At 46.7% G+C, this 22128-nt stretch overlaps 1 protein-coding gene across 3 annotated transcripts; it reads left to right on the top strand.

Annotated features, from left to right (window-relative positions):
• Positions 1 to 9610: 9610 nt before the first annotated feature.
• Positions 9611 to 20789, top strand: LAIR1 (leukocyte associated immunoglobulin like receptor 1). Of its 3 annotated transcripts, XM_041738845.1 has the most exons (10): positions 9612 to 9761; positions 14303 to 14388; positions 14749 to 14784; positions 16438 to 16719; positions 18727 to 18765; positions 19019 to 19129; positions 19205 to 19247; positions 19334 to 19371; positions 19541 to 19593; positions 20079 to 20789. In XM_041738845.1, the coding sequence occupies exons 2-10, from the start codon at positions 14355 to 14357 to the stop codon at positions 20223 to 20225; spliced, it is 783 nt and encodes a 260-aa protein (XP_041594779.1). In that variant the 5' UTR covers positions 9612 to 9761; positions 14303 to 14354; the 3' UTR covers positions 20226 to 20789. The 3 variants fall into 3 exon arrangements, with proteins under 3 accessions (XP_041594791.1, XP_041594779.1, XP_041594786.1); XM_041738857.1 differs by lacking the exon at positions 14749 to 14784 and having other exon boundaries at positions 9611 to 9761; XM_041738852.1 differs by lacking the exon at positions 9612 to 9761 and having other exon boundaries at positions 14289 to 14388.
• Positions 20790 to 22128: the final 1339 nt, after the last annotated feature.

The raw sequence follows: 22128 nt of genomic DNA, 5'->3' as shown, positions 1-22128 counted from the left end.
TTTGAACAAATCATAGAGCTGAAAACTTCCCTAACGTGGGGAGGGAAACAGGAATTCAGATCCAGGAGATAGAGAGATCCCCCCTAACATCAATAAAAACCATTTAACACCTTGGCATTTAATAGTGAAACTTGCAAATTCCAAAGATAAAGAGAAAATCCTTAAAGCAGTGAGAGTCAAGAGATTCTTAACTATATGGGAAGAAGTATTAGATTAACAGCAGAACTCTCCACAGACCTGGCAGACCAGAAAGGGCTGGCAGGATATATTCAGGGTCCTAAATGAGAAGAACCTGCAGCCAAGAATACTTTATCCAGCAAGGCTCTCAATCTCTCATTCAATAGAAGGAGAGATAAAGAGCTTCCAAGATAGGCCAAAATGGAAAGAATATGTAACCACCAAAAATATTGGTGGTTAGGAAACATATCTTTCCTAAGGAAAGAGGAAGTCCAAAGAAACAATCCACAAAACAGGGACTGAAGAGGTATTATGATGTCACTAAATTCATACCTTTCAATAGTAACTCTGAATGTGAATGGGCTTAATGATCCCATCAAAAGGCGCAGGGTTTCAGACTGGATAAAAAAGCAAGACCCATCTATTTGCTGTCTACAAGAGACTCATTTGAGACCGGAGTACACCTCCAGCCTGAAAATGAAAGGTTGGAGAACCACTTACTATTCAAATGATCCTCAAAAGAAAGCAGAGGTAGCAATCCTCATATCAGATAATTCCAATTTTATTCCAAAGACTGTAGTGAGAGATGAAGAGGGACACTATATCATACTTAAAGGATCTATCCAACAAGAGGACCTAACAACCATGAATATTTATGCCCCTAATGTGGTAGCTGCTAAGTATATCACTCAATTAATAACCAAAGTTAAGACATACTTAGATAATAACACTTATGCTGGGAGACTTCAACATGGCATTTTCTGTAAATGACAGATATTCTAAGCACAAAATCCCAAAAGAAACAAGAGCTTTAAACGATACACTGGCTCAGATGGATTTCTCAGATATTTACAGAACTTGACATCCAAATGCAACTGAATACACATTCTTCTCAAGTGCACATGGAACTTTCTCCAGAATAGACCACATACTAGGTCACAAATCAGGTTTTAACTGATGCCAAAAGATTGGGATTGTCCCCTGCATATTTTCAGACCATAATGCTTTGACACTAGAACTAAATCACAAGAAGAGATTTGGAAGAAATTCAAACACGTGGAAGTTAAAGACCATTCTGCTAAAAGATGAAATGGTCAACCAGGAGATTAGAGAAGAATTAAAAAGACTCAGGGAAACTAATGATAATGAAGATACAACCATTCAAAATCTTTGGGATACCGCAAAGGCAGTCCTGGGGGGGGGGGGGACACATTGCAATACAAGCATCCATCAAACACTAGAAAAAACTCAAATACAAAAGCTAACCTTGCACCTAGAGGAACTGGAGAAAGAACAGCAAATAAAACCTACATCCAGCAGAAGAAGAGAGTTAATAAAGAATCGAGCAGAACTCAATGAAATAGAGACCAGAAGAACTGTGGAACAGATGAACAAAACCAGGAATTGCTTCTATGAAAGAATTAATAAGATAGAAAAACCATTAGCCAACCTTATTAAAAACAAAAAAGACTCAAATTAATAAAATCACGAATGAAAAAGGAGAGATCACCAACAATACCAAGGAAATACAAATGATTTTTTAAAAAATATTATGAGCAGCGATATGCCAATAAATTAAGCATCTAGAAGAAATGGATGCATTTCTGGAAAGCCACAAACTACCAAAACTGGAACAGGAAGAAATAGAAAACTTGAACAGGCTGATAACCAGGGAGGAAATGGAAGCAGTCATTAAAAACCTCCCAAGACACAAAAGTCCAGGGCCAGATGGCTCCCAGGGGAATTCTACAAACGTTTAAAGAAGAAACCATACCTATTTTACTAATGCTGTTTGGTAAGATAGAAAGAGATGGAGTACTTCCAAACTCATTCTATGAGGCCAGCATCACCTTAATTCCAAAACCAGGCAAAGACCCCACCAAAAAGAAGAATTATAGACCAATATCCCTGTAAAGACAGATACAAAAATTCTTAACAAGATACTAGCCAGTAGGATCCAACAGTACATTAAGAAGATTATTCACTATGACCAAGTGGGATTTACCCCGGGATGCAAGGCTGGTTCAAACTCGGAAAGCAATCAAGGTGATAGATCATATCAACAAGAGAAAAAACAAGAAACATATGATCCTCTCAATAGATGCAGGGAAAGCCGTGGACAAAATACAGCATCCATTCCTGATCAAAACTCTTCAGAGTGTAGGGATAGAAGGAACATTCCTCAGCATCTTAAAAGCCATCCATGAAAAGCCCACAGCAAATATCATCCTCAGTGGGGATACACTAGGAGCCTTTCCCCTAAGATCAGGAACATGACAGGGATGCCCATTCTCACCACTGCTATTCAACATAGTACTAGAAGTCCTAGCCTCAGTAATCAGACAACAAAAAGAAATAAAAAGGCATTCAAATTGGCAAAGAAGAAGTCAAACTCTCCCTCTTCGCCAATGACATGATACTCTACATAGAAAACCCAAAAGACTCCGCCCCAAGATTGCTGGAACTCATACAGCAATTCGGCAATGTGGCAGGATACAAAATCAATGCCCAGAAATCAGTGGCATTTCTCTACACTAACAATGAGCCTGAAGAAAGAGAAATTAAGGAGTCAATCCCATTTACAACTGCACCCAAAAGCATAAGATACCTAGGAATAAACCTAACCAAAGAGGTAAAGGATCTATACCCTAAAAACTACAGAACACTTCTGAAAGAAATTGATGAAGACACAAAGAGATAGAGAAATATTCCATACTCATGGACTGGAAGAATTAATATTGTGAAAATGTCAATGCTACCCAGGGCAATTTACACATTCAAGGCAATCCCTATCAAAATACCATGGACTTTCTTCAGAGAGTTGGAACAAATCATCTTAAGATTTGTGTGGAATCAGAAAAGACCCCGAATAGCCAGGGGAATACTGAAAAAGTAAACCAGAGCCGGGGCATCACAATGCCAGATTTCAGGTTGTACTACAAAGTTGTGGTCATCAAGACAGTGTGGTACTGGCACAAAAACAGACAAATAGATCAATGGAACAGATTAGAGAATCCAGAAGTGGACCCTGAACTTTATGGTCAACTAATATTCGATAAAGGAGGAAAGACTATCCATTGGAAGAAAGACAGTCTCTTCAATAAGGGGAAAATTGAACATCCACATGCAGAAGAATGAAACTAGACCATTCTCTTGCACCATACACAAAGATAAACTCAAAATGAAGAAAGATCTAAATGTGAGACAAGAATCCTTCAAAATCCTAGAGGAGAACACAGGTAACACCCTTTTTGAACTTGGACACAGCAACTTCTTGCAAGATACATCTATGAAGGCAAGGGAAACAAAAGCAAAAATGAATTGTTGGGACTTCATCAAGATAAAAAGCTTCTGCACAGCAAAAGAAACAGTCAACAAACCTAAAAGACAACCTACAGAATGGGAAAAGATATTTGCAAATAACGTATCAGATAAAGGGCTAGTATCCAAGATCTATAAAGAACTTATGAAACTCAACAGCAAAGAAACAAACAATCCAATCATGAAATGGGCAAAAGACATGAACAGAAATCTCACAGAGGAAGACATAGACATGGCCAACAAGCACCTGAGAAAATGCTCCGCATCACTGGCCATCAGGGAAATACAAATCAAAACCACAATGAAAAAAAAAAAAAAACCAAAAAAAACAAAACCACAATGAGATACCACCTCACACCAGTGAGGATGGGGAAAATTAACCAGACAGGAAACAGCAAATGTTGGAGAGGATGCTGAGAAAGGGGAAACCTCTTACACTGTTGGTGGGAATGTGAACTGGTGCAACCACTCTGGAAAGCTGCGTGAAGGTTCCTCAAAGAGTTAAAAATAGATCTGCCTATGACCCAGCAGTTGCACTGCTGGGGATTTACTCCAAAGATACAGATGCAATGAAATGCCGGGACACCTGCACCCCGATGTTTCTAGCAGCAATGTCCACAATAGCCAAACTGTGGAAGGAGCCTCGGTGTCCATCGAAAGGTGCATGGATAAAGAAGATGTGGTTTACGTATACAATGGAATATTACTCAGCCATTAGAAACGATAAATACCCACCATTTGCTTCAACATGGATGGAACTGGAGGGTATTATGCTGAGTGCAGTAAGTCAATTGGAGAAGGACCAACAGCGTATGTCCTCATTCATCTGGGGAATATAAATAATAGTGAAAGGGAATATAAAGTAAGGGAGAAGAAATGTGTGGGAAATATCAGGAAGGGAGACAGAACATAAAGACTCCTAACTCTGGGAAATGAACTAGGGGTGGTGGAAAGGGAGGAGGGGAGGGTGGGGGTGAATGGGTGACGGGCACTGAGGGGGACACTTGACGGGATGAGCACTGGATGTTATTCTGTATGTTGGTAAATTGAACACCAATAAAAATTAATTTATTAAAAAAAAGAAGGTGTGGTTTATGTATACAATGGAATATTACTCAGCCATTAGAAATGACAAATACCCGCCATTTGCTTCGTCGTGGATGGAACTGGAGGGTATTATGCTGAGTGAAATAAGTCAATCAGAGAAGGACAAACATTATATGGTCTCATTCATTTGGGGAATATACAAAATAGTGAAGGGATTAAAGGGGAAAGGAGAGAAAATGAGTGGAAAATATCAAATGAGTGTGACAGAACATGAGAGACTCCTAACTCTGGGAAAGGAACAAGGGGTAGTGGAAGTGGAGGTGGGCGGGGGGTGGGGGTAACTGGGTGACATGTACTGAGGGGGGTACTTGATGCGATGAGCACTGGGTGTTATGCTATATGTTGGCAAATTGATCTCCAATTACAAAAAGAAAAAATAGAAGGACGTGTGATATAATGAGTACTGGGTGTTATATGCAACTGATGAATCATGACCTTCACCTCTGAAACTAAAAATACACTATATGTTAATTAAATTTATTTTAAATTTAAAAAATTTAAAGTATAAAATAAAACCACAGGGGAAAGAAAGAAAGAAAGAAAGAAAGAAGAAAGGAAGGAAGGAAGGAAGGAAGAAAGAAAGAACCAGTGTCAGCAACACTAGGATGCAGTCTCTGCGAGTGCTGGAGGAGCTGCCAACCCACATCTCCAGAGTAGGAGCACGCCCTTCAGCTCCAGAGATGAGAAAAAGATTATTTCAGGCAGGGGAAAACTGTTTATCACCAACAGATGGGGACCAAAAGTATAAAAGGTTCAGGGAAAAGGAAATTAATTCTTGCCAATGGGAACAGAGACACACGATGGAGGAAGAGCCTTGGAAAAGATAAATATTTCTGTAAAGATAAGCATTTTGGATGCTGATCTCATCATTACTGAATTAATAAAAACTTTGGCACATGCTTATTATGTATTTGAAAGAGATTTCAAAAATCACTCTACTTTGTCATAAAGTGAAAAATGACCTTGGATGTATATACATGCATGTGTGTATGATAACAATGTATTTATGAAACTGTAAAGGGAAATGTACCAGGATTCCAGATGTTGGTTACTTTAGATGAGGAAGGAACGGGACAGGATGGGCTACCAATTTTACCAATTTTCTGGCTTCCCTACAGGATGTTGATTTCACAGGGTTTGTCTCTAGCATTCTGTTGAATTTTCTTTCTTTTTTTTTTGTAAAGATTTTTTATTATTTGTTTATTCATGAGAGACACACAGAGAGAGGCAGAGACATAGGCAGAGGGAGAAGCAGGCTCCCTGTAAGGAGCCCAAGGCAGGACTCAATCCCAGGACCAGGGATCACACTTGAGCCAAAGGCAGAAGCTCAATCACTGAGCCACCCAGGTACCTCTCTGTTTAATTTTCTTGAAGTTGGGCTCTAACCATCACTCTGGTGCTGTATGTTTAACAAATCGCTCTCTGAAAGAAAATGCCTGATATGCAGCGTTTGCCGATTTCTGTAGTATAAGCACTCAAACCCTGACGCCTTTCAAGCTGCCACAGTGACGTGCCGGAAATAGAGGCTCACAGTCTTGTGTCAGGATCCTGTTTGATCTGGTGGACTCCAGCACATCATCGAATATAGCACTGAGTAAGGAGAAAGTTGTATTCACAAGGGTCTAGGGCTATAGGGGTGTCAGAAAAATAAAGGTCGAGGGAGGGGCAAGGTGGCGGAGGAGTAGGGTCCCCAAGTCACCTGTCCCCACCAAATTACCTAGATAACCTTCAAACCATCCTGAAAATCTACGAATTCGGCCTGAGATTTAAAGAGAGACCAGCTGGAATGCTACAGTGAGAAGAGTTTGTGCTTCTATCAAGGTAGGAAGACGGGGAAAAAGAAATAAAGAAACAAAAGGCCTCCAAGGGGGAGGGGCCCCACAAGGAGCCGGGCTGAGGCCAGGGCGAGTGTCCCCAGGACAGGAGAGCCCCGTCCCGGAGAAGCAGGAGCTTTACCAATCTTCCTGGGCGGAAAGGGGCCCGCAGGGAGTTAGAGCAGGACCCAGGAGGGCGGGGATGCCCTCGGGCTCCCTGGGACACTAACAGACACCTGCGCCCCGGGGGGACTGCGCCACACCCCGCGGCCGAGCTCCCTAAAGGGCTGCAGCACGCGCACGGCTGGACCCGGGAGCAGCTTGGAGTGGCTCGGGCGGCGGCTCCACAGAGAGGGGGCTGCGCGGCCGGGAGCGCGAATCCAACAGCGCAGGCCCGGGAGCACAGGGTGCCGGGGACACAGCCCAGGATCTGGCCTCCCCCCAGGACAGGAAGAGGCCGGGAGGGCCCAGGACAGCAAGGACGCTCCTGCCCCGAGCTGAGCAGATCAGCGGCCCCGCCCCCAGAGCATCCAGGCCCCTGCAGGCTGAGGGCTCCATAGTTACTGCCGGAGCTGACTCCAGGGCTCCAGAGCTGGCCGCCGCCACTGTGGCTGTTCCTCCTGGGACCTCACGGGGTAAACAACCCCCACTGAGCCTCACAGTGGCCTCACCGGATAAACAGCTTAAATATCTTTGGCTGAGCAGCTCCCCCAAGTGCTCACACCTGAAAATCAGCACAGCAGGCCCCTCCCCCCAGAAGACAGGCTTGACGGACAGGGGAAAAACAAATTATTGACCAAGCAGCACTGGAAAGTTCCAGGGGAAGTCAAGGGACTTACAGTATACAGAATCAGAGGATACTCCCCCTTGTTTGTTTGTTTGTTGTTTGTTTGTTTGTTTGTTTGTTTGTTGCTTTTTGATTTCCGTTTGCTTCCCCCCTTTTTTCTTTTTCTTTTCTTCTTTTTCCTTTTTTCTCTTTTTTTCTTCCTTTTTTTCTTTTTCTTTCCTTCTTCCTCTTCATTCTTTTTCTCCTTTTCCCAGTACAACTTGTTTTTGGCTACTCTGCACTGAGCAAAATGACTAGAAGGAAAACCTCACCTCAAAAAAAAAAGAATCAGAAACAGTCCTCTCCCCCACAGTTACAAAATCTGGATTATAGTTCAATGTCAGAAAGCCAATTCAGAAGCACTATTATACAGCTACTGGTGGCTCTAGAAAAAAGCATAAAGGACTCAAGAGACTTCATGACTGCAGAATTTAGACCTAATCAGGCAGAAATTAAAAATCAATTGAATGAGATGCAATCCAAACTAGAAGTCTTAACGACGAGGGTAAACGAGGTGGAAGAACAAGTGACTGACATAGAAGACAAGTTGATGGCAAAGAGGGAAACTGAGGAAAAAAGAGACAAACAATTAAAATATCATGAGGATAGATTAAGGGAAGTAAGTGACAGCCTGAGGAAGAAAAACCTACGTTTAATTGGGGTTCCCGAGGGCACCGAAAGGGAAAGAGGGCCAGAATATGTATTTGAACAAATCATAGCTGAAAACTTTCCTAATCTAGGAAGGGAAACAGGCATTCAGATCCAGGAAATAGAGAAATCCCCCCCCCTAAAATCAATAAAAACCGTTCAACACCTCGACATTTAATAGTTAAGCTTGCAAATTCCAAAGATAAAGAGAAGATTCTTAAAGCAGCAAGAGACAAGAAATCCCTGACTTTTATGGGGAGGAATATTAGGGTAACAGCAGACCTCTCCACAGAGACCTGGCAGGCCAGAAAGGGCTGGCAGGATATATTCAGGGTCCTAAATGAGAAAAACATGCAGCCAAGAATACTTTATCCAGCAAGGCTCTCATTCAGAATGGAAGGAGAGATAAAGAGCTTCCAAGACAGGCAGGAACTGAAAGAATATGTGACCTCCAAACCAGCTCTGCAAGAAATTTTAAGGGGGACTCCAAAATTCCCCTTTAAGAAGTCCAATGGAACAATCCACAAAAACAGGGACTGAATAGATATCATGATGACAGAAAAATAAAGGTCGGGAAGGGGGAGAGGAAGGACTTTTTTTTCCTTTTTTTTATTTATGATAGTCACAGAGAGAGAGAGAGAGAGGCAGAGACACAGGCAGAGGGAGAAGCAGGCTCCACGCACCGGGAGCCCGACGTGGGATTCGATCCTGGGTCTCCAGGATCGCGCCCTGGGCCAAAGGCAGGCGCTAAACCGCTGTGCCACCCAGGGATCCCGAATAAGAGGATTTTAGATAAAATTCTCCAGGAATAGTTTTTATAAGTATCATACCTACTAATTATACAGAATTCCAATGTGTATTCAGTAACTTGTTGACTTTTATGAAGGAAAATTGATGGCTTGATATGTGTACTGAGGCAAAATTCTACTTGGAATAATCATTTTAATTTGTGTGTTTAAAAAATTTTTATGGGGCCTCTGGGTACCTCAGTCAGTTAAGTGTCTGTCTTTGGCTCAGGTCATGATCCCAGGTCCTAGGATCGAGTCCCGCGTCAAGTATCCTGCTCAGTGGTGAGTCTGCCTCTCCCTCTCCCTCTGCCCCTTCCCCTGCTTGTGTGCATGTGCTCTCTCTCTCTAAAATAAAATCTTTAAAAAACATTTTTAAAAATAAAATAATTTTACAAGAACACTTATATATTTAATTGGTAAAGGAATATTTAGTTGGGTAATAATACAACTTTGTAGTTAAGGAAAAAGAGGAAAGAAAAACTTTAAAGGCTTTAACATAAGTGTTTGGTGACAACAAATTGCAATCCCTTTGACATGAAGCTTGGATAGAGCTGGAGCTCATGTCTGGTACTAACCAGGGGTGCAGGTTACCTGATATAGCCCTGGGTCTCCTGTGAAGAAACTATCCAGGAAACTAAGTTCTCTTCTTAGCCCAACCTGGGGACTATCAGAGAGCCCCCCCAGAGCAGAACAAAAACCATTCATTTTTACGGATGATTGCTAGCTCGCAGACTATCTAAACGGCGGTGTTGGTGCCTCCCACACCACATCCTGCACATTTTTCAGCTGTGCCCCAGATCCTACAGAAGCATTTTCACATCCTCACGTTGGTTTCCGTAAGTCCTGGAAGGGACAGGAGGAAAGGGTCATACTGGAATATCCTGTCCCAAAGGGTGGGAGCCCGTGGGAAGTGGGGTCCACTGACAATGTCCTGGCCAGCCTGCTCAGACTCAGAGCCAGGATAACACCAAGTTACTGGGAGCTCAGATTTGTGTGGAAGTGGATCATCATTCATGAGCCTTCCTTGCATTGTTCACGAGCCTTCCTTCCAACAAGGCCAGAGGATCTGGACCCAAGTGGGTGAGTCAGTCCCTATCCCTAGGTTGATTTTTTTTCTGAAGAGGCAGAAGTCATGGAGCACAGAGGTGTGGGCTAATGCAGATGCCTTGGGGAGGGCTTTGCAGTTCAGTCTCCTGGAAACAGCAGGAATCAGAGACATTTGGGCCTGCTAGGCTCAGATTCTGTTCTGCAGACCCCTGATGCTCAGAAATAGGGGTCTTTGAGATCTAATCAGGTACTCCCTTGGGTAACAAGGGAGAGACCCAGAGCCATACTGTGCAGAACCTTCTGAGGACCAGGATCCAGCTCGGGAACCACACGGCGTCTATGAGGTCATTACCCCCATCAAAGTCCCAGGAGGACTGATCTCAAGGAGTGACCCACGCTGTGGTATTTTTTGAATAGTTCGGTTATTCTGATGTGAACACATATTTTTTTAAAAGATTTTATTTATTTATTCATGAGAGACACAGAGAGAGGCAGAGACACAGGCAGAGGGAGAAGCAAGCTCCCTGCAGGGATCTCTGCACAGGATTTGATCCCAGGACCACAAGATCACAACCTGAGCCAAAGGCACGCTGAGCCACCCAGGTGTTCCTTCATCTTTTTGTTTTTAATTGAGATACAATTTCCTCATAACATCGTGTGAATTGAAGGTGTACAACATGTTGATTTGATACATTTATATTGCCATAGGGTTGCCATTGTGGTGTTAGCCAACACCTCTATCATATTACATATTTACTATTTCTTCTTGTGATGGGCATAACTAAGATCTAGTGTCTTAGCAGGTTTAACCTTTAGAATACAGTTTTATGGTCTATAATCACTGTAGTGTTTTGGGGTTCCAGGGTTTATTTACCTACTCATACAAATATACACTCTTGCACAACATCTCTACCAACCAACCCCCCCACACACACACACACAGGTGCTGGTAACCACTCTTACACCCTGTTTTTTCACTGAACTCACCTTTTAGTAACATTTCATGTTGCATCTTATATCACTGTATTCCTATAGATTTTGCCTTTGCAAACATTTAGCTTATATTTAATCAGCAAATTTGTATATGTATCCGAATCTTTTTTTTTATATGTATCCGAATCTATTAAAGCAAACATCAGTCCAAGGAAAGGTTTTGCTGAAGGAAGGTGTGCTCTGCTTATCCCATACTGAGCCTTAACATCAATATTCTCCAGTTTGGGATAAAAATTTTAGAAGAATACAAAGGCCGAGGGGCTTTCTAAGAGGAGTGAGGGATGATAGCTACCCATCACCTTCCCTAACTAAAAAACCACCCAGAATAGCCAACTTGATAGACACTATGACCTCAGTTTTCTGAGGAGCCTATAGTACTGGTGCTTTCAGCCATTCCTATTCTAAATTGCCAACCCATCCCCACATCTTCCTGGGCATATGCAGGTATGTTGAGAGTATTAATTAGGATCCAACCAGGAAAACAGAAAGTCTTTTATGTATTTGAAAAAGAGAAAGAAGTCAATGCAATATGTACTCTGAATTGAATCCTGGCACAGGGAAAGAACATTAGTGGGGAAAAAATGGATAACATCCAAATACAGTCTGTAGTTTAGTTAATTACTGTATCAATGTTAATTGCTTGGTTTTGACAGATGGGGCCCGGTTATGCAAAATATTGATGTTAGAGAGTCTGGATGAAGGGCATGTGGGAACTCTCTGGGGCTTTGCAACTTCTCTGCAAATCTAGCGTTATTTTAGGGTAAGACGTTTGTTTAAAAAATGTTATGGAGCAAATGAATTTTTTCCAAAAAGAGGAGAAAAAGAAAAAAGATCAGTGGTTGCTGGGAGGGCAGAGAGGTTACAAGGACTCTTTGTGGCAACGGAAATCTTCATGATGATGGTGGTTTCACAGCTGCCGGAGCTCATCGGATTGCACACATTTGTGGATGCAGTTTGTTTTATGGGATCATGCCTAAATAAAGCTGATTAAAAATCACTCATAAAGACTACGCAAGGATCCCTGGGTGGCGCAGCGGTTTGGCGCCTGCCTTTGGCCCAGGGCGCGATCCTGGAGACCCGGGATCGAATCCCACATCAGGCTCCCGGTGCATGGAGCCTGCTTCTCCCTCTGCCTATGTCTCTGCCTCTCTCTCTCTCTGTGTGTGTGTGACTATCATAAATAAATAAAAATTAAAAACAAAACAAAACAAAAAAACAAAAACAAAAATAAAGACTTCGCAAAAGGGCAGCCCGGTGGTGCAGCGGTTTGGCACCACCTGCAACCTGGGGTGTGATCCTGGGATCGAGTCCCACATCGGGCTCCCTGCATGGAGCCTGCTTCTCCCTCTGCCTGTGTCTCTGCCTCTCTCTTTCTGTGTCTATGAATAAATAAATAAAATCTTTTTAAAAAAGACTATGCAAAAAACAAAGCAGGGAGGATTTTGTTCGTGGGAGGCATTACTCCAGGGAATAAGGGTTGCAAAGCAAAGCAGGGGACCAGGCCATGATGCTGAGGACAGCTAGTGAGCAAGCCAGAGTTGCAGAGAAAGGAGGCAATGCCACCAGGAATAGATCCCGCAGGGGAGAGGGAGTGGGAAACAAGGGGGGAAGGAGACAGAGACAGAGACAGAGAGACAAATAGATCCCAGGGGGAACACACACAGAGAAAAAAGATGAGGAAGGTGCAGATTCGCGGGGCTGGCTGGTATAGGTCATTTTTCAAGAGCAAGCAGTTTTGGCCTCCTGTTTCAAAACAGGTATTCTTGACAGCCCTTAGAGATGGGTGAGTAATTTCAGTTCACTCTTACAATAAAATGGAAGCTTCAGATTCTGGCCTAGCAAAGGGAGAGTCTCCCCAGACTCCTCCACCAGGGTGACCTCTGGGCTTTAGCCCTTAGCCTCTAGGATATGCAAGGCCAGGGAGAGAAGACTTACCTCATCACCGTCAAGGTGAGAGCCAGGTTCAGCCATCCAGCTTGACTCTGGGGAATCCCAACTTCCTTTAATTTCTGACTATTTAGCCTTCCTATAGCTTTCATATCTTTAAGGCACTTGAGAATATTCTTTAAAATATTATATCAAGCAGCTTTAGGTTTTTAAAAATAATTGTTATAATTGAAGATGGAGTGTTGGTCCATATTCTTATCCAATATTTTGACAGAAAACCTAGGATTTTACTTATTAAGAATTCCAGGGAGAAGGGCACCTGGGTGGCTCAGTGATCGAGTGTCTTACTTCGGCTCAGGTTGTGATCCCAGGGTCCTGGAATCAAGCCCTGCATCAGACTCCCTGCAGGGAGGCTGCTTCTCCCTCTGCCTATGTCTCTGCCTTTCTCTCTGTGTCTCTCATAAATAAATAAATAATAATAATAAAAAAGAATTCCAGGGGGATGGGGTCCTTGGGTTGGTTTAGCAATGCGGGGACCTTCTACAGATTCTAGACCTCATGTTGTCCTACACCAGTTGTTTTGGCCTCCTGTTTTGTTCAAGCTTGTTGCCTCATGGCTGTAAGGTGGTTGCTACTGCTCTATCACATTGTCATGCTACAGTTGCTAGTGAAGAACAGCAGTAAAGGGGCAAAGGTGTCCTGAGACCCTACATTTTTAAGGGAGAAATAGGATTCCCAGTTATTGTGGTATATTCTGCTCTCAGCATCATTGGCCATACTTGGTCATGTGCCCCACTCTGGATTAATTACTGGAAATGGGATTGCCAGATTGCCTTCACCCAAACTTTATTTCCCACCCTGCCAGCCCCAAGCTTAGAGCAGAGCCACTCCAACAGCTCTAGGTTCCTGTTAGGAGGGAACTAGTGAGCAATGACTGCTGTGTCGCTACCATCAGTGTCCCCATGGCCATGCCTGGGAGAAATGGCTCTTCCAGGTCGGCAGAGCAGTGGACACAAGAATCTGTGCCGAGGTTCCTGTCCTTTTGGGCTCTGTGATGCATAAGTGTGCTCCCCACCCCGGTTCTGCTCTTTATTTAAGCAGACGGTTGGGTGTCCCATCTGGTCCCGCGCCTGAGGTCTATGTCCTGGCCATTCCACCCCTTGATGGGTTTTGCATATACTCGTGGGCACCCTACATTTCCCTGGTTCCAATGTCACTGGGGGAAGACGGGAAGGGAACGTAGTGTTAGCATAACATTTTTAAAGTTCTCAACATGTGACTGAGAATTTAACGAATATTATGATAGTCAATGCTGGGAGGAGGATTCTAGGCTTCCCATTTCAAATATGAGGAAATATTGGTGTAAAGTGGCATAATGTCTTGCCCAAGAACAGATGGTCTTTTTTTGGAGCTGGGACAGATACTCAAGTCACTTTGTTGCACACATCCATGTCCTGCCTGGTCCCCGAGGTTGAAAATTAGGTTTTCCCCTCAGGGGTTCATCTGGGGGTGAGTTCAGCCTCATCCAAGCATGAAGGAAGAGGCATCTTTTGGAAGCCAAGGCCCTCGCTCTGTCTCATAATGGGACAAGTGGGAAGGGCAGGGGAACATGCTTCCTCTTTGTGGGGTACTGCTGATGTAGAAACTTGATAACATGCCTCAGCTGACACATCCTGTCCCCGTGTCGGCTGCAGGCTCTATCCTACCCAGTGGCTCCAGGACGGTGCAGGCTGCAGGGATCCCGGCATGTTTCCCCATGTGACCACCTTCCTGGCCCTCAGTGAGTCCCGAAATGGAAATAAAGGGTTAGGGGGACAGCGTGGGTGGGCAGGAGATTTGGGGAGGGGGCCCTGCTTCCCTTCCCAGTCCTGACCCCAGTCCAGAAGACTCCAGGATCCTGGGGGAGTGAAGTAGGTCAACACCCTACCTCCTGCCCCAGACAACCTAGGTCAGGCCATGTGGGTTCAGTTCTAGAACAGAGATTAATTCAGACTCCAGAGGGGCTGGGGGAGAGAAGCACCTATTTGGAAGAGGGGGCCGGGGACTTGTCTTGAGACTATTTCAGAGCAAGAAGATGGACTGGGGTGGCCCCTGATGGAACTGGGAGTGGTCTTCTCTCTCACCAGATCCTCTCTTTCAGCGCTCTGCCTGGGTGGAGGGCTCCACGCACAGCAGGGTGAGTCTCCTCCTCATCCTCTTTGCATCCCAAAGGCAGCTCTGGACAGGATGGTGCTGACCCTGGGAGGGCCTGGGAGGAGGCCCTGAAATTTGCCCCAAATTGCAAACGATCCCCAATGTATGACCCTTGCAAACTCTCTCCCTATTCCCCACCTGTGCTTCCGACAGCCACCCCCCTAAACAATTAGAACTGTGCAGGACCAGGCTGAGCCCAGGGCTCTCCCACACAAGCCCAGACCCCCCTCTCAGCATCCCCTTGGCAGAGAGCAGAGTCGTCAAGTGCCAAGTCCCAGACACCATCCTTGATCCCAACTTCATCCTCGATACAAAACACATCACCAGTGACATGATTTTTCGAGGATAATTTTAAAATTTCACTCACATTTTTGGAATTTATTTTTCATATTTTTTTTCTATTTGGGGCAAAATATTAGAGTTTTAGAGTCCTTTCATCATCTCTGCTCAGATCAAATAAGACCCACGAACTGCTCTTTGGTCTAGATCTGTCCCATCCTCACACTGTCCAGCTCACTTACCTCCAGATACCTCATCTTTCTTTCTCAAAAAACACCATTTCCCCTTCAACTCTGGGCCTCCTCACACACTGATTTTTTTTAGGTCAAATCCCCTGGCTGCTGCTCTCTGCTCAGTGTGCGTGCTTCACACTGGACACTCTGCTCTTAGCTCAGATGCCTCGTCCTTCCAACCTCCCCAAGAGGACCCCTCAATTCCCGTACTCACCCCCAGGGCATGCATCACAGTCTGCATCTGTGGACTGAGACAAGTATTTGATGAGTGTCTGTCCTCCCTCAATACTCAGCCCCGAGAAGGCAGGGATCATGAGTGTGTTTCTCATGTTTGTAGAACCAGTGGCACATGGAGAGCATCTATACATGGATACATAGATGCTAAAATACAGTAGAAGGAAGGAAGGAAGAAAATGAAGGAAGGAAGGAAGGAAGGAAGGAAGGAAGGAAGGAAGGAAGGAAGGAAGGAAGAGAGAGAGTAGGCAGGCAAATGAGCAAAGAATCTCTCTCAGCTCCTGCCTCCTGAGGGATTTTTTTTTCTTTCTTTTTATTGGAGTTCAATTTGCCAACATATAGCATAACACCTGAGGGATTTTGTAACTTTGATGCTGCCTTCCTGTTTTCAGAACTACAAAACCCCTCTTCCTCCACCGCCAGCCTCGCTGAGGCAGATGGGGGTTTTTAGGAACGTTACAAACAAGGAAGTAGAAATAAGGCTGAAATGAAAGTAGAAAAGACAGAGCAAACCCAGAGATGGGTGCTCCACTTGCATTGCAGACAGGAATCCTCATCCACTGAGGTCTGTGGGACCAGGTGAACTGGTGTCCCAGCACACCCCGCACTGGACTTCAGCTGGAGCTTCGTAGATTGCGCCCCCTAGCTGAGTCTAGCCCGTCCAGAGCCATTCCTACAACTCCAGACTCCTGCTTGCTTACCTTGTTCCCACAAATGACCTGTCATCCTCATCCACTGTTTTTGTCCCAGCCCACCCCACCCCCCTTCAGCCCCAGAAAGTGGCCGTGGGTAGGAGCCGTCTGTATGTATGACCTCCCTCCCACCTCCCAGGAAAGGACAGGCTGTCTCCTCAGAACGGACCCCAAGAACCTGCTCTGCTTCCCTCCTAGGGGTCCTGCGCAGCCCCTCCATCTGGGCGGAGCCGGGCTCTGAGATTCCCCGGGGGCAGCCTGTGACCATCGTGTGCCAGGGCCCTGCTGAGGCTGAGACATTCCGCCTGGAGAAGGAGCGAAGTGCTCTACATAAAGATGTGAGGAACCCACAGCATGAGACGCAGGCCAGATTCCCCATCCCTGCAGTGGGTGAAGACACTGCCGGGCGCTATCACTGCCTCTATAATAAAGATGGCACCTGGTCTGTCCGCAGCAAGGAACTGCAGCTGGTGGTGACAGGTGAGGACATCTCACCTCTGCCCTCAGATTTCTCTGGGCCTGAGTGATGGCCGGATGTGGCCTTCAGATGGGTGCTCAGGGTACAGAGAGGCCAGGCTGAGTGGGGTAGACCCTGGGGGTATCCACCTAGCATCGGTCCTTCTGCCCTGGTCACAGAGGACCCCCCTCCCCCAACACACACACACACACACACATCTATTCTTCAGCTGGTGAGTAACAATGCTTGGGGACAGTGCGGGGGGGAGGGGTGCTCTATGCTGGCAATCGGGCTGCAGGCCCAGCCTCCACCCCCTAGGCTTGGGTTAGGGACTGGTGAGACCACAGTGAGGGGCTGCCACCTGCAGGGCACCAGGACACTAACTGGTTGAACTACTTGTGCCAAGTGCTGTGAAAGCAGTCAATGCTGGTAGCACAGGATGTGGGAGGCACTCTCTGACCTTCTGAGAGCTCCCCCCCCAACTCCTCTAATGTGCAAAGCCTTGCAGGTTTCATGCCCAAAGGCACAAAGCTCTGAAGGGGTGGAACCAGCCCAAGGCGGGGTGGGGCAGACCTCAGGTGGTGGCCACCCCCTTGTGGGCAGGGTCCTACTCTTGGCAGCTCTGCAAGGAACCTGGGTCTAGAGGGACAGAGAAACTAACAGCTCATCTTCCAAACTCAGACTCTGCGGGAGAGACCAGGGCTCTTGATGGTTATGTCCCCACAGTGGCATTAGGTCAGGTAGAGGAAGAGAGAGCCCCTCTAGGAGAACCCTGAACCCGATGTGTGGGGGGGCGCACAGCCTCACCCGCTGCCCCATCTATTGCTGTTCAGACTGAAGTTCGGAGCAGAAGCTCCACAGTTCCTGCAGGGATTGAGATTCCAGCCCTGCCTTGGGACTCTGTATCCGGCGGTGAATCACCAAAACCACGCCTGGCCCAATTTCCTTATGTGCCAAGGGGCAATAAGTGTACTGACCCTGGAGCCCTGTTTCAGGGATATAGGGGTTGGTTTACGCAGGGCACGGCACTCAGGTCTGCTGAATGGGACAGCATGAAGACGTGCTGGTCTTACTAACGTGAAGGAACGGTTTTCTTCTTTTTTAAGATTTTTAATTTATTTATTCAGAGAGAGAGAGAGGCAGAGACACAGGCAGAGGGAGAAGCAGGCTCCATGCAGGGAACCGGATGCGGGACTGGATCCCAGGATTCCAGGATCACACCCTGGGCGGAAGGCAGGCGCTAAACCACTGAGCCACTCAGGGATCCCCTAAAACACTAGATTTAAAATGTATATTTATATTTATTATATATGACAGCAGGTAGGGTCCTGCACCATGCATCAAGGACAAGGCAATGAGGGGGGACATTGAGGACTCAGCCTCTAAGGCAGCAGGAGGGAGGGAGCACCGTCCAGAAGAGACGACATGGGGGCTCAACCCTGTGCACTCTGAGGAGCCCTGCAGCACCTCGGTTTGGCTACGAGTGAAATGGATGAGTGGCGCATGCGCAGAGCCCAGGGCCACGCTGGTGCGGAATGATTGGCATCAGGCCACAGGAGGACGTGGAGTCTCGGCCTGTTGCTCACGGAAGGGGGCTGTGAGAAACAGAAAGAGTTCCACCCCCTCCATGGGGGCTGCTGTGAGAAACAGAAGGAGTCTCAGCAATGGGGATGTTTGCACGTGGGATGGGCATCCAGAAGCAAGCAACGGAGGGGAGGGTGGAGGGCAGGACCATCCCACACATCCCGCCAGAAGTCATTAGCCAGTTGTGACCACTGAGCCCAGGAAAAGTGGCCAGCACAGCTGAGGATCTCACTTTTAAATGTATTTAACTTAAATTTCAATGGAAGTAGGCCGGTGAGGTTATCATACAGGACAGCACGATGTAGAGCATGTCCATCCCCGTACAAAGTTCCATGGGTCTGTTCTAGAGGAGCCCCCCTTTGGGGTGCTGGCTTGGGAAGACTCAGCCTTCTCTGTCAGCTCAGGCCTCTGACCTTCTGACTGTGTGCTTCATTACTCCTTCCTAGAAGTCTCACGGGTGCCCTGGGACGACAGTAGCAGTCTCGGTGAGTGAGTGTGCTCCTTGGGGAAGGGGAAGGAATGGACTCTGGTGTTGGTCATCGTCCAGCTCTGCCAGTGCCCCCTGGACAGAGGACTTCAGCACTCAGGAACCTGGTTTTGGAATAATGCTTCTCATGTCATAGGACTATTATGCACTTCAGAGATTTTATACCTAGGTGTGTACATGCCCGGTAATGCAGTAGGTGGTCAATAAATGCACGTCCTGATAATCTGGTTCCATCTTCCCTGTTCCCCCAGGCCTGTCAACAGAGCATGTTTATATTCTTATTGGGGTCTCTGTGGCCTTGTTCCTTTGTGTCCTCCTGCTGGCCCACATCTTCATCCATCGTCAGCAACAGAAAAAACACAGTAGGTCTCAGGGAGAGGGTCGGGGTGTTGGGAAGAAGACCTCTCTTTTTAATTCATACCCCTGATTGTCCTCAGGGCCCTCCAGCAGCAAAGGTGAGGAGCAGAGGACCCAGGAGAGGTAAGGTCCCCGAGACTGACCCTGGACCTTCTCCCAGTCCTCTACCTCCATGCGGGCCCCCAGCACTCACTGTTCTTTCCCTCCAGGGTCAGCCCGGCTGTTGACATCCGAGAGAGGACACCAGGTGAAAGGCCAGGGAGGAGGGACAGGCCTGGGAGAGGGGAATGTTTGGGAACATTCTAGGATGTTCCAGATGGAGTACAAGATTGAAAGCTGAGGCTGTGAATTTTTGGGCAAATTTGCCTTCCGAGACCCACCCCAGAGACCTGACCCCTTGTCTCTCTCTCCTCCAGATCTGGCTACAATCAGCAGACTTCCTGAGAGGGACAGGGAAGGGAGCATCTCCGTAAGTCCTTGTGTGCATTATCCATTGCCACATGATAAATGAGGCTTAACAAAGTTATCTCCATTTGTTTGCTCAGCAATTTGGAACCAGGTTAGCGGGGTAGTTCTGGCTCAGGGTCTTTTTGGAGGTGGCTGTGAAGATGTGGACCAGGGCCGCATCAGCTCACCTAGGGCTGGAAGATCCACTTCCAGTATGGCACCCCTGACTGACTGGCAGGGCCCTCCGTTCCCCCCCACTGGGGCTTCTCCATGGCAGCTCCCCAGAGAGAGGTCACAGAGGGAGGGGCCGAAGCCACATTATCTTTTGTGGCATGCCCTCATTCTGCCGTAGCCTACTGGTCACACAGTCTAGCCCTGATCCTAAGTGGGAAGGAGCTAAACAGGGGTGATCCCAGGAGGTGGGATCATGGGGGTTACATGGAGGCTGGCTACTAGTCTTCCCTTCCCACAGTCCCCTACCTTCTCACCTGGGTCTCTCTCTCTCAGACCCCTACTGCAGGAGGCCCCCAGGACGTGACATATGCTCAGCTGGACCACCGTATCCTCACACAGAGGACAGCTCCAGCCACATCCCCACAGTCTGTGGAGCCCATGGCTGAGTCCAGTACCTATGCAGCCCTTGCCAGACGCTGACTCCATGCCCACCTCGCCTCTGCTCCTGGACGCATGGGGCGTCATTCCTGCAAAAGCATGAAGTGGCCATTTGGAGGGCTTCCCAATGGAATCATCCCTTTCTGGAAAGCCATACAGTCAGAGATCCTGGAGGCAAGGCCAGTGTCAGGAGGCCTCTAGTCAACATTTAGAAGATTCATTAACCATGTGGTCCCTCCTGACATCAACTAGATCCTTGGAGAGAGCCTGTAGCATTTATTTCCAAAGACCCAGCTACAGATTCCTGGTAGTTTCCAGAGACCCAGCTATAGTCACTTGGCTGTTTCCAGAGACCCAGCTATGGTCATTTGACTGTTTCCAGTGACCCAGCTATGGTCTTGCAGTCCCACATATGATTCCAGTTGTGTCCTGTGTATCCCCAACTGCCCCTAGAGGCTCCGTTTTAATTGTCCTCAGCTGGCTCTAAAGACTTTCCAGAGTTTGGTAGTTGATCTTGAACTGGGACTATACTTGCGCAGCTAATATCTGAGACACTGTTTCCTGCACTATGCTTCTCTTTGTTCATCAATAAAAGTTTTCACAGGCCCACTCTGCAGCAGTCCTGTGCAAGGAACCGGAGTACACAGGTAACTCGGTCCCAGTCTCTGCTCAGAGTTTTGAGCAGAAAACAAGATAAAAAAATGCATCAGTGTTTTCTGGATGAGTGTCCTAGGAATGAATGAGGGAGATATCTGAGGGGACGTGTGCCTGAGTAAAAGCGCAGATGATACAGCCCCACACATGCCCACAAATGCATGCATGCACTCACATACACACAGACACACACCCCTGCACACGCACATGCCCACCAATGTACACACAGACACACCTACACAGGCACATGTTCACAAATGTACCCGTGCACACATATACACACAGACACCCCCCATGCCCACAAATACACCCATGCAATGTCCCCACAGACACATACACCTGCACATATGCACATGCCCACAAATGTACCCATGCACACACTGTACACACAGACACACACACCTGCACATATGCACGTGTTGCAAATGCATACACACATGCACGCATGCTACTAGACAGTATATATGGACAGTCTGAGGGAGTTCGTGAGGCCGTGATTGCACAGGGAGGGCTCCTGAGGTGTTCAGTCCATGCGAAGGAATGTGGCAGCTTTCTGCTTCCCATCCCTACTCCAGACTCATCCACACTGGCCGCCCTGCATTTTCCAAAACAACAGGACCGTCCAGCTCTAAGACCTTGTCTTTCATTGATTTTCACTCTCTCATGTCACCCAGCTAATGCTCTTTCAAATTTGGGATTGGACATCATTCTTCCTAACAGGCTTATAGCAACTCCTCCATGTAAAGTGAGGGGTATCAGCTTCCTGCAGCTGCTATAACAGGTGACCACACTCCTAGTGGGTTCAGACAACACAATTATTATCTTCAGTTCTGCATGTCAGGAGTCTGAAATAAATTTCTTTGGGTCCCAAATCAAGGTGTCCACAGAGCCACGTTCCTTCTGGGGGCTCAAAGGAGAGTCCATTTGGTTACCTTTTCTGGATTCTAGAGGCTCCTGCATCCCTTCCTCTGTGGCCCTCTTTTCATCCTCAGGGAGCTCTATGACTTCTTCACGTCCCGCTCTGATTAGGACTTCTGTTTCTGTGACACCTCCTTCCCCTGTCTCTGATCCTCGTGATTACACTGGGACCGCTGGACAATCCAGGATCATCTCCCATCTCAAAATCCTTAACTCACTGACAACAGTAAAGAACCCCTTTGTCATGTGAGATAAGGTAATGTGTAAGGCAGCACATGAACAGGTTCATCTCCCACTAGTCAGCAAAATGGTGGATGTCTGATTTCCCCTGCCCCTAGAACCTCCACCTAAGAGGAGGTCAGATAGGAGACTG

The sequence above is a fragment of the Vulpes lagopus genome, chromosome 2, assembly GCF_018345385.1.
Source record: "Vulpes lagopus strain Blue_001 chromosome 2, ASM1834538v1, whole genome shotgun sequence".
Taxonomy (NCBI): domain Eukaryota; kingdom Metazoa; phylum Chordata; class Mammalia; order Carnivora; family Canidae; genus Vulpes; species Vulpes lagopus.
Note: the sequence above shows the minus strand (reverse complement) of the source record. Positions and strands in the feature narration are given on the sequence as shown.